This window comes from Anabrus simplex, chromosome 1 (assembly GCF_040414725.1).
Source record: "Anabrus simplex isolate iqAnaSimp1 chromosome 1, ASM4041472v1, whole genome shotgun sequence".
Lineage (NCBI taxonomy): Eukaryota > Metazoa > Arthropoda > Insecta > Orthoptera > Tettigoniidae > Anabrus > Anabrus simplex.
In genome coordinates this window covers 1,486,289,147-1,486,302,606 of record NC_090265.1, presented here as the reverse complement: position 1 = coordinate 1,486,302,606, position 13,460 = coordinate 1,486,289,147, and the positions used below count along the sequence as shown (strand labels likewise).

At 40.3% G+C, this 13,460-nt stretch overlaps 1 protein-coding gene across 1 annotated transcript in view; it reads left to right on the top strand.

Annotated features, from left to right (window-relative positions):
• The window catches only part of LOC136861271 (semaphorin-2A), a 798,296-nt gene that overhangs the window by 401,504 nt on the left and 383,332 nt on the right, over nucleotides 1-13,460 (top strand). The window contains exon 4 of the mRNA XM_068226104.1: nucleotides 6,725-6,787. Within this exon, the coding sequence (XP_068082205.1) occupies nucleotides 6,725-6,787 (63 nt within the window). The remainder of the gene's footprint in view (nucleotides 1-6,724; nucleotides 6,788-13,460) is intronic.

Here is a 13,460-nt window from a genome sequence, read left to right as displayed (position 1 = left end):
ACATCGGTTTGGTGTCAGGAGAGGCATTTGCTAAACTGGAATAAACCCATTCTAAGAGCCGACCCAAGGAAATTATCAAACTGCTATTATGCAATACTTATTTGATATTAATAACACCTTTATTCTGTGTTACATATGGTACAAATATTAGTTTCCTTGATTATTAATGTAATGCTACCAGGTTCTGAATGCATAACTCCAGTCTTCTGTACATTGTAGTTGTATACTACTGTTTTGTAGCTAGTTTTGTTATCGCACCACCGGTTAATCATTTGGCCAAATTAATCTGTCCTAAGTGTGCGTCATAAATATGGCCGGAACCCCTCCTTTGGGGAAATCATGTGCGTCTCTTAGGGAGAGACACTTTCTGGATATTCCTCCCGGTGATTTGCAATGCACAACACTAAATTACAATGTGTGTGATGATGCATTGTCTACAACGGCTTAAAGTTCTGTATAAAGCGTTTGTCGTAAACAGGAGACATCTGAACTTTGTTTAAAACTTTGCTCTTCTTCCTTAAAATTGATGTACCGAAGGAGCGTTAGTATAATATATTTTGGGCCCACGTTTATAAACAGTCCTGGAATAGAGTAATTAAGAAATCGTTCTGAAAAAATGACTAGTTCCTTGAATGTCGAGAAACTTATGACTTAACACACAACTCTAAAGTCCAGCATTGGTTATTAATTACATAAAATGTACATAGAATGTGTTCTTATTTGCTTGCATATTCACATATGATTCCCAACTAAAGAACGTTTTAATTATTGCAATATTATTATTACAATAGTGACTGATCTTATTTACACACATTACATATAACGCATTTCCTCTTTCATATTTAAAATGATCAGAAAAACTATTTAACTTTGGACGAACAGCCAGAAATATTCTCCTATAAACATATAATTCTGAAAAATTTTGCCAGAAAAATTTAAACATATTTTCGTTGGCTTCCGTTGTACTGAAGTTTACATCTGTAAAATTGTATTGTAAAATATAATTTAGTAATGTTTTACTCAGCTGACTGTATTGCCAGTAACGTAAAATAAATACTACATTTCAATTTACAGCATAGTTTATCCATGTTCTTGCATATTCTTGCACTATTGAGAACTCAAAAATACTGAAATCTGCTTGCATATCTTCGTGAACAAAAAAACTGGAGTAAATTTTAATCATATATCATTCAATTGCGAACAAAATCATGTAAAAATTACTTATTGTATGCCCAGTTTGTCTTTGAATCTGTAACAAACAGATGCAAAAGAAAACGAAGTCCGACAGTGAAGATGGTGCCACAAAGCATATAGTGATCCCAAGAAACTCAAGAATTGTTAATAGTGATTTTTAAAAAATCCGTAAAATGAAATAAAACGGTGATATTTAGAATTTCGTACTTTTATTTGTAAGAATTTTAAGATATGTATTCCCAGTTATCCGGGTTCCAGGATGTTTATTTAAATACAGTTTCCCTGAACATTTAATTTAACTTCGCTAATTTAAACCTTTTTTATATAACGCTATATAAAAACTTTTCTACAGAAAAATGTGATTTTAAGATAAGTCTCCGATTAGCATGTTCAAATATTAAACTCAAAGTTGTTCAGTAGAGGCCTTCTCTATAAGCAAAGATATTCTGTGCTTTAGTAACTTGATCCCTAATCTCATCTTAACTTTTCTTGAAGATTATTTTCTTTTTCAGCAATAGAATAGTTTAATTACTCATGATCTGTTATTTCATTTGAATCATAATAGTAAAGAAACCTCACCATATTTTTCTAGAAATGTTACCTGAGTTTCTCGAGTACTTTTCTGCACGTTCACAACTGAATGTCAGTACTGAATTATAGACTCTTATTCTCATGACATAAATGCCAAGGAACACTGAGGTTATATCTGAAAGAATGAAACAATGAACTGCACTGCTCAAAACAATTAGGGGATCAGGTGAGATATCATACACAGTATACAGTACATATGGTAACGTATTTTATTCAGATATCGGTTACAATTGTAATATGTGTGTGATACAGTACGATATTTTGCCGTCTCAACTATTTACTTGAGGTTTACGTGGCATTTACTTAGAGCGAGGCACCATGGGGCTACCATAACAGTGAAAAAGTCATTCTCCTTGCCCTCTAATATGGTGTGTGATCACCTCGGACGGCCAGTACTGTTGCATAGTTGCGTGGCATGGACAGTATGAGGGTATCAATCAGCTCTTGAGGGATATTTGGCCATTCTTCCATGAGTGCAATATCCAGCTCTGCAACCGTTGTGAGAGGTGATCATCTGGCTGCAATGCGTCTGCAAAGTGCATCCCAGACATGCTCAGTGGGGTTTAAGTCCGGTGAACAAGCTGGCCGCTCCATTATTTCAATTCCCTCAGCGTCAAGTATGTTGTCTACCAGTGCAGTTCTGTGGGGACGAGCGTTATCGTCCACCAGATATAACCCATCTCCTATAGCACCAGCGTAGGGCACAACGAAAAGTCGAAGGATCTCGTCTCTATACCTCTGAGCAGTCAAAGCGCCATTCTGAACGACATAAAGGTCCGTACGTCCGCCAATATTGACTCCTGCCCACACCATTCGTCCACCGCCATAATATGATGTTTCCTGCGCATAAGCAGGATTGTTCCGAGTTTCACGTTCTCTCCAGATGAGGGAACGACGATTGTCCGGCTGAACACAAAATGTTGATTCATCCAATCCTGATGTTCCTCCGCCCAGTCCCTGTGGGCTAAACGGTGTCGTGGTTTTAATGGAACACACACCATAGGCCTCCGTGCGTAGAGGCCACATTCTCGAAGGCAATTTTGGACTGTTTGTGTTTATATTGCGCGTCCTGTTGCTGCCTGGAGCGTGCGTTGCAGCTGAGTTGCATTCAGCCTCCTGTCACGACGGGCTGTTAACCGGAGATAACGGTCATCCCTTACTGATGTTACTCGTGGACGACCCGGTCTTGCCTCCTTTTAACGGTTCCTGTTGTATGAAATCGCGTCCAGGTCCTGGAAATTACACTTTGGGACACTCTAATAGCTGCAGCCACCTCCCTCTGTGTCTGTCCCGCTTCCAACCTTCCTATGGCTCTCCATGCCATAGCTTCGGGTAAGTGACGTTGTTGTTGCATTGCACTACCTGCTCACTACACTATCTGAACCTAACTGCCTTTGTAATTCATTTGGTAGAGTAAACACAAGTCAACACCAACCCCCTGTGCAGCAACTTTCTTTTCTTACCACTATCTCGGTTACCGTAATGTTGTTTTCTCCACTCCGTAGAACCGACAGAAAGACGTCGAACAATTTTAGTTTATTCTGCCGATGTCAATACTTCAGAACCTAGATATCTCAACTGATCCCCTAATTGTTTAAACCAGTGTGTAAATAAACAGAGCTATAGGTTCTCTTAGATGATAGCAAATTATCTTCAGATGTAGGCTTGCATGAACCACTAAGCAATCTATAGAGCTGAAAATTTTACATTTGCACGAATATAACCTTAAAAGGAATGCGAGGATAACATATGGGTGACTTTGCGCTAAAGGAATCGAGGTAACATTAATTTCATTTAGAGAAAAACGCAGAAAAATTCGGTCATTCTGTCATGTCTGTAGTTATAAAAGGAGGATTTACTGACCTTTTACATCCAACAGAAATCTGGAACATCGTGCTGACACCTAATTAAAATGCTTGATTTTAATTAGTTGAATGAATTAATGACTTTAGATTTCAGTATTTCACTTTCGTACTTTGTCATGAAATACGGTAACATAAAATGTAAAATACATCTGAGTAGATAATGTTCATTAAAGTCTCACTGTTTACCATTGTTGTAAGAGGTATGAATTGCTGTTGTATTTCTATAAATGCAAAGAATAACGCAAATGACTACTGATCATGAAATACAAAATGAAACATTTTTTAGCATTAATGAATAATGTTTTGTAATGTCGCTTAACACTATATTATGCAAAGAGGTAATAGCATTTATTAAGACGCGAGTATGTTCATGAAACGGGTGTAAGGGATTTTCATCATTTTCATACGAACGTCTTAAATGTGATTATAGGAAAGATGTATATGACCATAATGTATAAACTTTGAGATCTTATAACATACCTTACCTTGTTACTATACTGAAATCTACCTGTATTACACCCGTGTTTGGTTATGATTGCCGGTGCTACAGGGTAGCGTCCATGAAAATCGTATCTCACGACAGTGGAGTGATTAAAAGGGTGTTTCATCGACGCCATAAGTAAAGCATCACCGCACTATATACACAATACTGAAACGGCTTAGACATTTGCAAAGGTGTGTAAATCATTTATTAAATAAAACAACAAAGAAAAATGGCCGGTTGTTTGACGCTACACCAACATACAAGAGACAAAAGGAAAACAAAGGACTTAATGGCTGATCAGTTGAAAACATACTCTTAGTAACATTAGAGATGCAATGTTTTGATAATATAATAAATGGGTAACTAGCTCATCTTAGAATTCCACCGTCACGAATAATAATAAAAAGGAATTACTCAATTTCTGCAATTGTTATCTAAGATAGTAATAATAAACATCAAAGTAATTAAATTAGTATTTAATTTTAAAATTTGCTTCACGTCACTCTGACACAGATAGGTCTTATGACGACGATATGATAGGAAAGGCTTAGGAGTGGAAAGGAAGCGGCCGTGGCCTTAATTAAGGTACAGCCCCAGCATTTGCCTAGTGCGAAAATGAGAAACCACAGAAAACCATCATCAGGGCTGCCAACGGTGGGGCTCGAATCCCCTGTCTCCCGGATGCAAGCTCACAGCTGCGCGCCCCTAACCGCACGGTCAACTCACCCGGTGATTAGTAATTTGGAAAGTATTAAAACTGTTGTGGAATTAAAATCAATGTTATACCTATCTCCCTCGTCTGAACAAATATTATAAGGATTTCTTTACAAATGTTAACATCATAAATCCAATTAAAAATCATTGCAAATAACAACTAATTAAACTCGGAGGTGACTGCCAACCCAAACACAACAACGCTGCCTGAAGGAAATTCGATAAAACAAACACAATAACACATGGCAATACACAGTATGACATAACCAACGTTGGTTCCTCGTATTAAAGCTGAAAAAAGATCACAAACCAAACCTATGAATGACTAATTCCAAATCCAAGCATGTACATGTCACGTAACAAACGATACCGTTCATGAAATGAAACAACCGTGCAAATATAGACAAATGAGGAATACGGGACTTTAGAAACGTCAGTTATACGCGTCGTTAACTTTATTTCTTTATTAACGCTATTTATCATTATGGAGGGTCTTATGAACGGAAAATGAGATCCAATAAATATGGAAGAAAGAGAATTAAACCTTAGCATAACGCGTTTGCATATGTACATTAAATAGCACACGAATATAATCTCATGTATGTAACTTAGCAAATACATCATCGAAAGGAAGAGTATATATTTAACATACAACTATATCCAGATTAGAGTGGAAGGCATAATTTCCCCATATCGCAAACACTAAACCCATTTCGAGTTCAGTAGACTAAAACCAATTAGGTGCATACCATTGATACTTAGTTACACTTGTACAATACAACAGGACATATCATGAACAAATCTCGCCGCATCACACGGAATCATTGCATAAGAAACCCACCACTGGTTAATTGTTCTCGAAGACTCATATAAATATTATTATTTTTCATATCGTAACTCATTCATCTGTATATCTCGAAGATCCCGTGAGTGGCAACAGTTCCACGTGCAGTTGATATTGTATTTGTTAGAAATTCCTTATAGTACATTTCACATGCAAGAAAGCCGACTAACAAGTGAGAAAGGTTTTAGTGTGGCTGCTAGAAACGTTATCGGCAGCAAATACTCAGGAGTGAATGAGTTGAAAATGTGACCAGTCACAAGATTCGAACCTCAATAACCTGGCTCTACGGGTTGGTGCATTAATTGTATCCACTAGAACAGTCGGCACACGATAACATCACATTCACCATATTGCCACCTATATTTTGGATTTGTACCGATAACTTTGGTTCCTTCATTGTTAGAATGTAACTAAATTAATCCCTGCTCAGCGGCGTTAGTGTCTGCATATGATTGAAATGAAATTTTGTGAAATTCATTCGTTTTACTAATATCCATGAGTGTCCTAAAGCTTACGCAATAAATCATTAGTGATTCACACCAGATTCCAGAAGAAAGTCTTGCATTAAATCCTTTAGTTTTTTAAGTCGTTGTATTCAACTTTCTTTGTTAGTTGCAAAAACAACTGGCGCACTGGGTTTGCATCCCTATCAATGTCATAGTTAATGTCGTAGTTGCCTAAATATATAAAACGAGTGTATTTATTTACAAATATGTTCATTTATATAGGACATCCAGCTACCTTTTGATTGTAAGTATCCAAGTGTTCACACTTGCTCCATCTAAATACAGTCTAGGCCCTGAGAAATGTAACTATAAGGGCATGCCATGAAGAGTTTTACCAGTCTTCCAATCTGTGTTTATTGACCCCCAGTAATGCAGCGGTTCTAACTTGAGGGTTAAATTCCGATCATTGCAACTTGATGATCTCCTTGTCTCTTATAATACCGCGATATACACGTTTAACGCTCGGCTTGGGTTGGTATTAGTTTCTACTTCATATATAGTGATTGTGTCTCTCTTTCTGTTTCAGCGTGACTCAATGAGTCTCGAACCCAGTGATGTGGCGAACTGCGTGTCCAAAGGCAAGTCGGAGGTAAGTGCAAAATTGGCTTACGAGAAAGGTCTGCATTTTTGATTCAGTATAGGTACAACCAGCTAATGCAAAAATAATGTCCTCGCGGCCAGGAAAACTGCAACAGTCTTGTAGTCTCCAGTTATTGTAGATCCTATGCCAACGGATCGGCTTCGTATCTGTCGGGAACGGTATGACTGTTGCGCCAACGTCGCCACGTTAAAAATCGTCTTCCCGAGGGACCTTAACAATAGGTCCTGATGCAAGAAAGTCCTAAGAAGGCTTGGATTTAGGGTGCTCGGCGCTCTGGACACAGCCCATGTTGGCGCCTCCTCTTAGTGTTGTGTAAGTTAAGCCCCCAGGGCAGTAATTAAACCTCTATATTTGAGGATTAAGGTTAGTTGATCATTGATGTACAAAACCAACATTTGTAAGGTTAGATTATGAAGTAAAGAGTTAAATCATGTTTTTCTTAGTATTCAGTAGGATCAATTATTATTAATTACAACATGAATATTCAAAATACTCGAAAAGCTTCTCTACTGTAGCATGTACACGTGAACAGCGTAGGAACATTGAGCGTGTATTGTTGTTATTTGAGAAACATAGATTTACAGTATATACAGTACCGTACCAGGAAATGGCCGCAATTGGCTCTAGCTTGTTGAGCATGATTTCTTAACGCAGGGCGTGTGCGGTACATTATTGGAGTGCGTACAGTGAGAGTATCTAGTTCAAAAATTGTCATTTGATTTAAATGTTCTGGCTTTATTTTCAAAGTTCAGATTGATATTACCTTATTAGAAGTTGTTGCGTTCTGGGATGTTGAATTCTCCAAGGTCCGTTTGCGATTTCCTCCCCATGGAACCACGTCTCCAGTCGTCCTCACCACAGAACCCGTATCTGCACGATGGAACTACGTCCTCCAGTCATCTCCATGGCACCACGTGTCTTGTAGAGGTTCCCTCGACGGACGTTCTCGACGTTCTCGAAATTTTTGACGATGGATTGCACTCACTCGGAAATTTTAACGCGAGGTTGAAAGAATACATTCCCAAAATTCAACCAGAACTTATGAGGGTAACGTTAAGAGCTATGTAATTTAATACAATGTTGCTCACAACGTGTACACTACCTAACATAGAATTCTGTATACAGTGTAGAATTCCGTAGCTAAGCACGGATACATCAACTAGTAATAGCATAAAATCATAAGCAAACATTTTGACAAATTAAGAACTTGGTACAAAGGAACTCTACTCAGCGGTGTTCAAATGTATAAGTCTACGCGTGAAATTTTTTAATGATAAGATAGTGGTAATAATTATCGTTTTTTATCAAATGAATTACTATTAAATTTCATTTCGAAAGTAACGTTATATTATGTTCCTTTCTGGAACAGTAATAACAAATGATTATGGTATTGTAAAATTTGCATCCCCGAAGTGATCGGAGAGGATCAGGAAGAAAGTCGTTACACTCTCCCTTGTGTGAATGTTTATTAAATGAGAGAGTGTGCTCATTTTCTTATGGCATATATGCAGTGATATTCGTCGTGCGGACCACACGACACCTCGTAATCTGCAGGCTTTCGGGCTGAGCATCTCTCTGATGACATTCCTGATCTCCACAGTAACAGACTGAAATACATACATCAATAAATCATGAATGATGATGCAGCCTGTTAAATAGCCATTTTTATGAGAATGCTCTCTAGAAAGAGGAATGAACCTAAAAAGTCAGCCCCAAGCATAGATTGTACCTAGAAGAGGATAGATCTTGGTTGAGTATTGTGACGAATGTATCCTTCCTTCTAAAGTTTAATCGCCGCTTCTTCATGTAACTTGCCCCTTGCCAGCACTCGCCGAGGTTAATCACAGACTGAACACTACCACCATCTACCGTCTACTTCATCTGTGTAGTCACGTTGTTCTACATGTCATCTGTGATGTCACGTTGTTCTACAAGTTTCCACAACGTGTAATCTTCTATCTGTATTCCAGTGAGTTCTGTGAACATTGGTACAAACGGCCCGACCTAACCACCTTGCAAATTAGTCCGCTTTCATCGTCAGTGTGGTTGGAGGGTACATCTCACCTGTTGATTTTCCCGTATATTCTGGGACTGTGGACTGGACTCAAGGATTGGTGGGTTAAAGAGACGGTTTTATTAACAACTCGCCTACGGAACCTGTCATCGACGGTGTGGCTGCAGGGTACTTCTCACCTATTTATTTTCCCGTATATCCGGGAACTGAGGATTTGGACGTAAGGATTAGGGGGTTAAAGAGACGGTTATATTTATACCTCGCCCACGGTACCTGTGTTAGCCTTACTTTACTTTTCTTGTGTTTCATTCCCCACACTCATGGGGTGGGACGGGCCACCTAAATGGCAACACCCTCTCTGTAGTCGGGAGATTAGGTGTGGTTATGGAGAGGTGATGGGTAAGCAGGGTAGGTGTAAGTGTTTTGTAGGCGTTTATTTGGACTGCCTACGGTACAAATAATTGTATAAATGACGTGTACAAAACCAAATTAGTTAGAAAGAATAGTAGACATATACATAATTTATTGACAAATAAATGATAAATAAGGGGGTGCAAGTAGATATATAATGCTTTTATTTCAAAATTTTACATTTTTAACAATTATTTTATTTTATGAAAATTGAGTACACAAGTTTTAGTGAACACATTATAACCTGACGGAACAACCGACAGAGACATGTAAATATAAAGTTTGGTGGTGAGTAGACTAGATCGATGGTGGGCAGAGCAAGAAGATTGTCTTGTACCGTTGGTGTGAGGATCGAGAGAGGTTCGGTGATGAGGTGGCAAGGTACCCAGACTCAGTCATTTTTATGGGGTTGGCTGGTCAGTGGGTTGGGTGAGGATCTGGTGGTAATGGAGTAGGGATATGTTATATAAGAGGTATTTTGGGGTGAACTGTAGGAGCTGCGATGTGACAGGATTGTTAGCGTCGAGAGCCTTGTCGAGGAATCTCTGGAAGAGCAGGAAACGTGGGTGTCAAGTTTGGATAAAGGGACGTTGTTATAATGGTCCTTGGTACGGAATAAGAGGGGAGTCGGAGGGCAATTCGGAAAATTCGGCGTTCCATGAACAAGAGAGAGTGATAGATGTTCAGTTTGGTGTGGGCGAAAGCTGCCCAGGCTGGTTGACCATAGGTGATGTGGAAGCAGATAAAGGTTTTGTAGGTTGGGGTAAGTTGCTTGGTGTTAAGGCCCCAGCTGGTGCCGTCAAGCCGACGTACCAAATGAGATTTTTGGACGATTTGGATTGTAGGTTCTGGAAGTGGGGACGGAATGTAAGGTGCTGATCTCTCTCTCTCTTTCTCTTTCATAGCGTTTATTCCAAATTATGGGTTCCGCTGCTTTGCTACATCTCCCCCATTTCGTCCTATTGCTGACATCTTCAGTTTTTAAACCAACGTCGTGCATGTCGGCCTTGATATTGTCAGTCCACCGCTTTAAAGGTCTTCCACGTGGTCGTGTTCCTCCCGGATCAACTTGGAGAGCTGTTTTAGTAATTGAGCCATCCTACCTCCTCATAATGTGACCGTACCAGCAGTGACGCGCTTCCCTCACTTTCTCCACAATTGGAGAGATGCCAAGCCTTTGTCGAACATCTTCATTTCTTATGTGGTCACATCGAGTCAGTCCAAGAGTCGATCAAAGTACCCTCATTTCCATTGTATGAAGAGTTTGCTCGTGCTTTTTTGTCATTGGACGACATTCTTCCCCGTAAATTGCTGCTTGGCGTACCACGGTCTTGTAAAATTTTGCCTTTAGATGGTGAGGCATCTTTCTATCACAGAGGACTCCGGTGACTTGTCTCCACTTCAGCCAAGCTGCATTTACTCGCGCTCGGATATCAAAAGTGGCATCACAGTTCGAAGTGACTACTGACCCTAGGTATTTAAAATGCATGGTTTTCTGCAAGTCTTGATTATTGATCCTTATGGTCCCACTAGTTTGGGGGCCACGTTCTAGGTATTCTGTTTTCTGGGTGTTGAGGCGCAGACCATTCTCAGGTAATTTGTCGCTCCAATTTTTTGTCTGGCGTTGGCGTCCAAGGCGTGTTTGCTGGGCAAGTACCACATCATCCGCAGAAAGAAGGGTCCAGGGATGCGATGTCTGTATGTCAGCCGTTGCTGTATCCAAGCAGAAGATAAATAATAAAGGCGATAGAGCTGAGCACTGATGTACACCCACGGTGATATCAAAAGGCGGAGAGATTCCAGTTGGACTCCGGACCACACTAGTCGTATTATGATACATGTTGCACCTAGCTTATATAGGCTTCCCGGACTTCATGACTACGAAGAACTCGCCAGATGAGGTCATGTGAGACTCGGTCAAATGCTTTTTCTAGGTCCAGAAATGCCATGTGTACACTCTTCTGCCTCTCCCTATGTTTTTCCATCAATAGACGTGTGGCATGGATGGAATCGATTGTGCTGCAGCCCTTAACAACTCCACACTGGTTGGATGTTACTGTGGCAATGTTTCTGAGCCTGTTGTTCAGCACTCGTTCAAATATCTTCAATGTATGGCAGAGGAATCGAATAGAGCGGTATGTTGAGCAGTCGCTCACGTTTCCTTTACCCTTCCAGATTGGGACTGTTGTGCTAGTTGGCCATGCACGGGGAAGTTTGTTCTCGATGATGATCTGGTTGAAGAGTATGGCAAGGAATTCTGCAGCGGGCTTGCCAACAATTTCCCAGATTTCTGCTGGTATGTCATCTGGGCCAGTTGCTTTACCATTCTTCATGTTCTTTATGGTAATCATTATTTCCTCTGCCATAATCAAGGGCACGGGTCTATAGACGGGATCAGAGCTTGCAATCGGTGGATGACCAAATTCTTTTTTGATGATATCTGCAAAATAGTCTGACTATCGTTGAAGGATAGCTTGTTGGTCTCGTAGTAATTTGTTGTCAGCTCCCTTGATATGTATGTCCTATCCAATGTCCTGGGTTGAACGCTTACGGGACTTCTCAAGGCGATAAACGTTATTTTTTCCTGCTGATGTGTCAAGCTGGTCGTACAGATCCTGATAAAAATTATCTTTTGCGGCAGCAACTGCTCTTTACGCTCCTGATTCCAGAACTTTATACCTCTGAAGTTCAATATCCAGGTATGTCTTCCACCAAGTCTTAAAGGCTACCTTTATCTCCTTGATAGCTTGTTGGACTTCATCATCCCACCACCAAGTCTGTTTATCAATGTACTTTCGTCCGGGTTTTGTTTTTCCCAGTGTTACTGTTGCTGCCTGATGTATCTGTTTTACAGCATCTTCCCACATGTCCTCAACTGACTGGTCAGGCTTCACTAAGAAGTTGGTTAACGCTGTCTTCATTTCGTTCCTGAGGACACTTGATACGCTCAGGTCCAGTTTTAGGTGTCTTAGAACGTTTGACAGTTTTTCGAATATCTAGAACAAGCAAGTGGTGTGGGGGGGCAATGCTGTTATATGGGATCACTTTGGTGTTATCCATTACTATCTTTGGATCTTGATGTCGAACCATCCAGTAATCGATCTGAGTTGCATGACCTCCACTGGTCATGCAACTTCTTGAAAAATGTGTTGGTCACAACCAGGTCACCAGCCTCTGCACAATCAAGTATACGACATCCCTCATCGTTTCCCGTGCCAAGACCATATCCTCCATGACATCGCCCATATCCATCCCGTTGAGATCCGACATGTCCATCCAAGTCCCCTCCAAGGAAAATGAACTCATCTGGAGGAATTGTTCAAGATGGTAACTCAAAGGTATTTGAGAGGAGATTGAGGGCGGATGGGGGCCTCATCGGTGGTGAGTCGGAGGCTGGCAGGATTGTGGGTGATGGAAAAACGTCTTCTAGGAGGTCATATTAGGATGGAGTTTGTTTTTGAAGGAATGAGGTGGAAGCACCATTGGTCACACCAAGACATACAGGTGTCCACGAAGTGTGGCAGTTTTTTACTGATGCTCTGGACGGACGGAAATGGGGCTAGGATGGCGGTTTCATCGGCGAATTGAAGGATTTGCGTAGGTGGCGGTGGTCGGGGAATGTCGGCGACGAAAAGAATAACGGATAGTGGAGGGATAGGGAACCCTGTGGTACTCCTAGGGACATTTTTCACGATCTCCCTGGCTCTCTTGGAATTTTTAGAGTGCACTCCTGCTCTCATAGCCATCACTGTGTCTTCATCATTCTTTTTTCTCACGTATTACATCTAATTCCGAACAAGCTTTCACCACATTTTCCCCCATGCTGTACACCTATCTTTTGAAGAACTCTGTCTCTACCCACATTGCCACCATTAAATGAAAGAGGCTCTCCGCAAACACCTAAATTCAATGCATCTTTGTCTATAAATACTTTTTACGAACCCAAGACCATATTGCCATTTTAAAACGTTCGTTCGGGTTCTGTGTTTTACGCAACAAATTTTTATCAGTCAAATGTCCAACTCTGAATTTATATCATTGCACACATAAACAGGTAGTGAGTTTTCTCACCTGCTACCAGAGCACGGATGTACTTGCACATGAGGGTTGTCCTTATGGGCACAAGGAATTCTCATCAGTTGATAGTTCATGAAAATAAATTGCCAGATATACTTCTTCATTTTTATCTCACTGTCAGAGTTCCGTCTAATCGTCATACCATGATAGTTTTTCAAA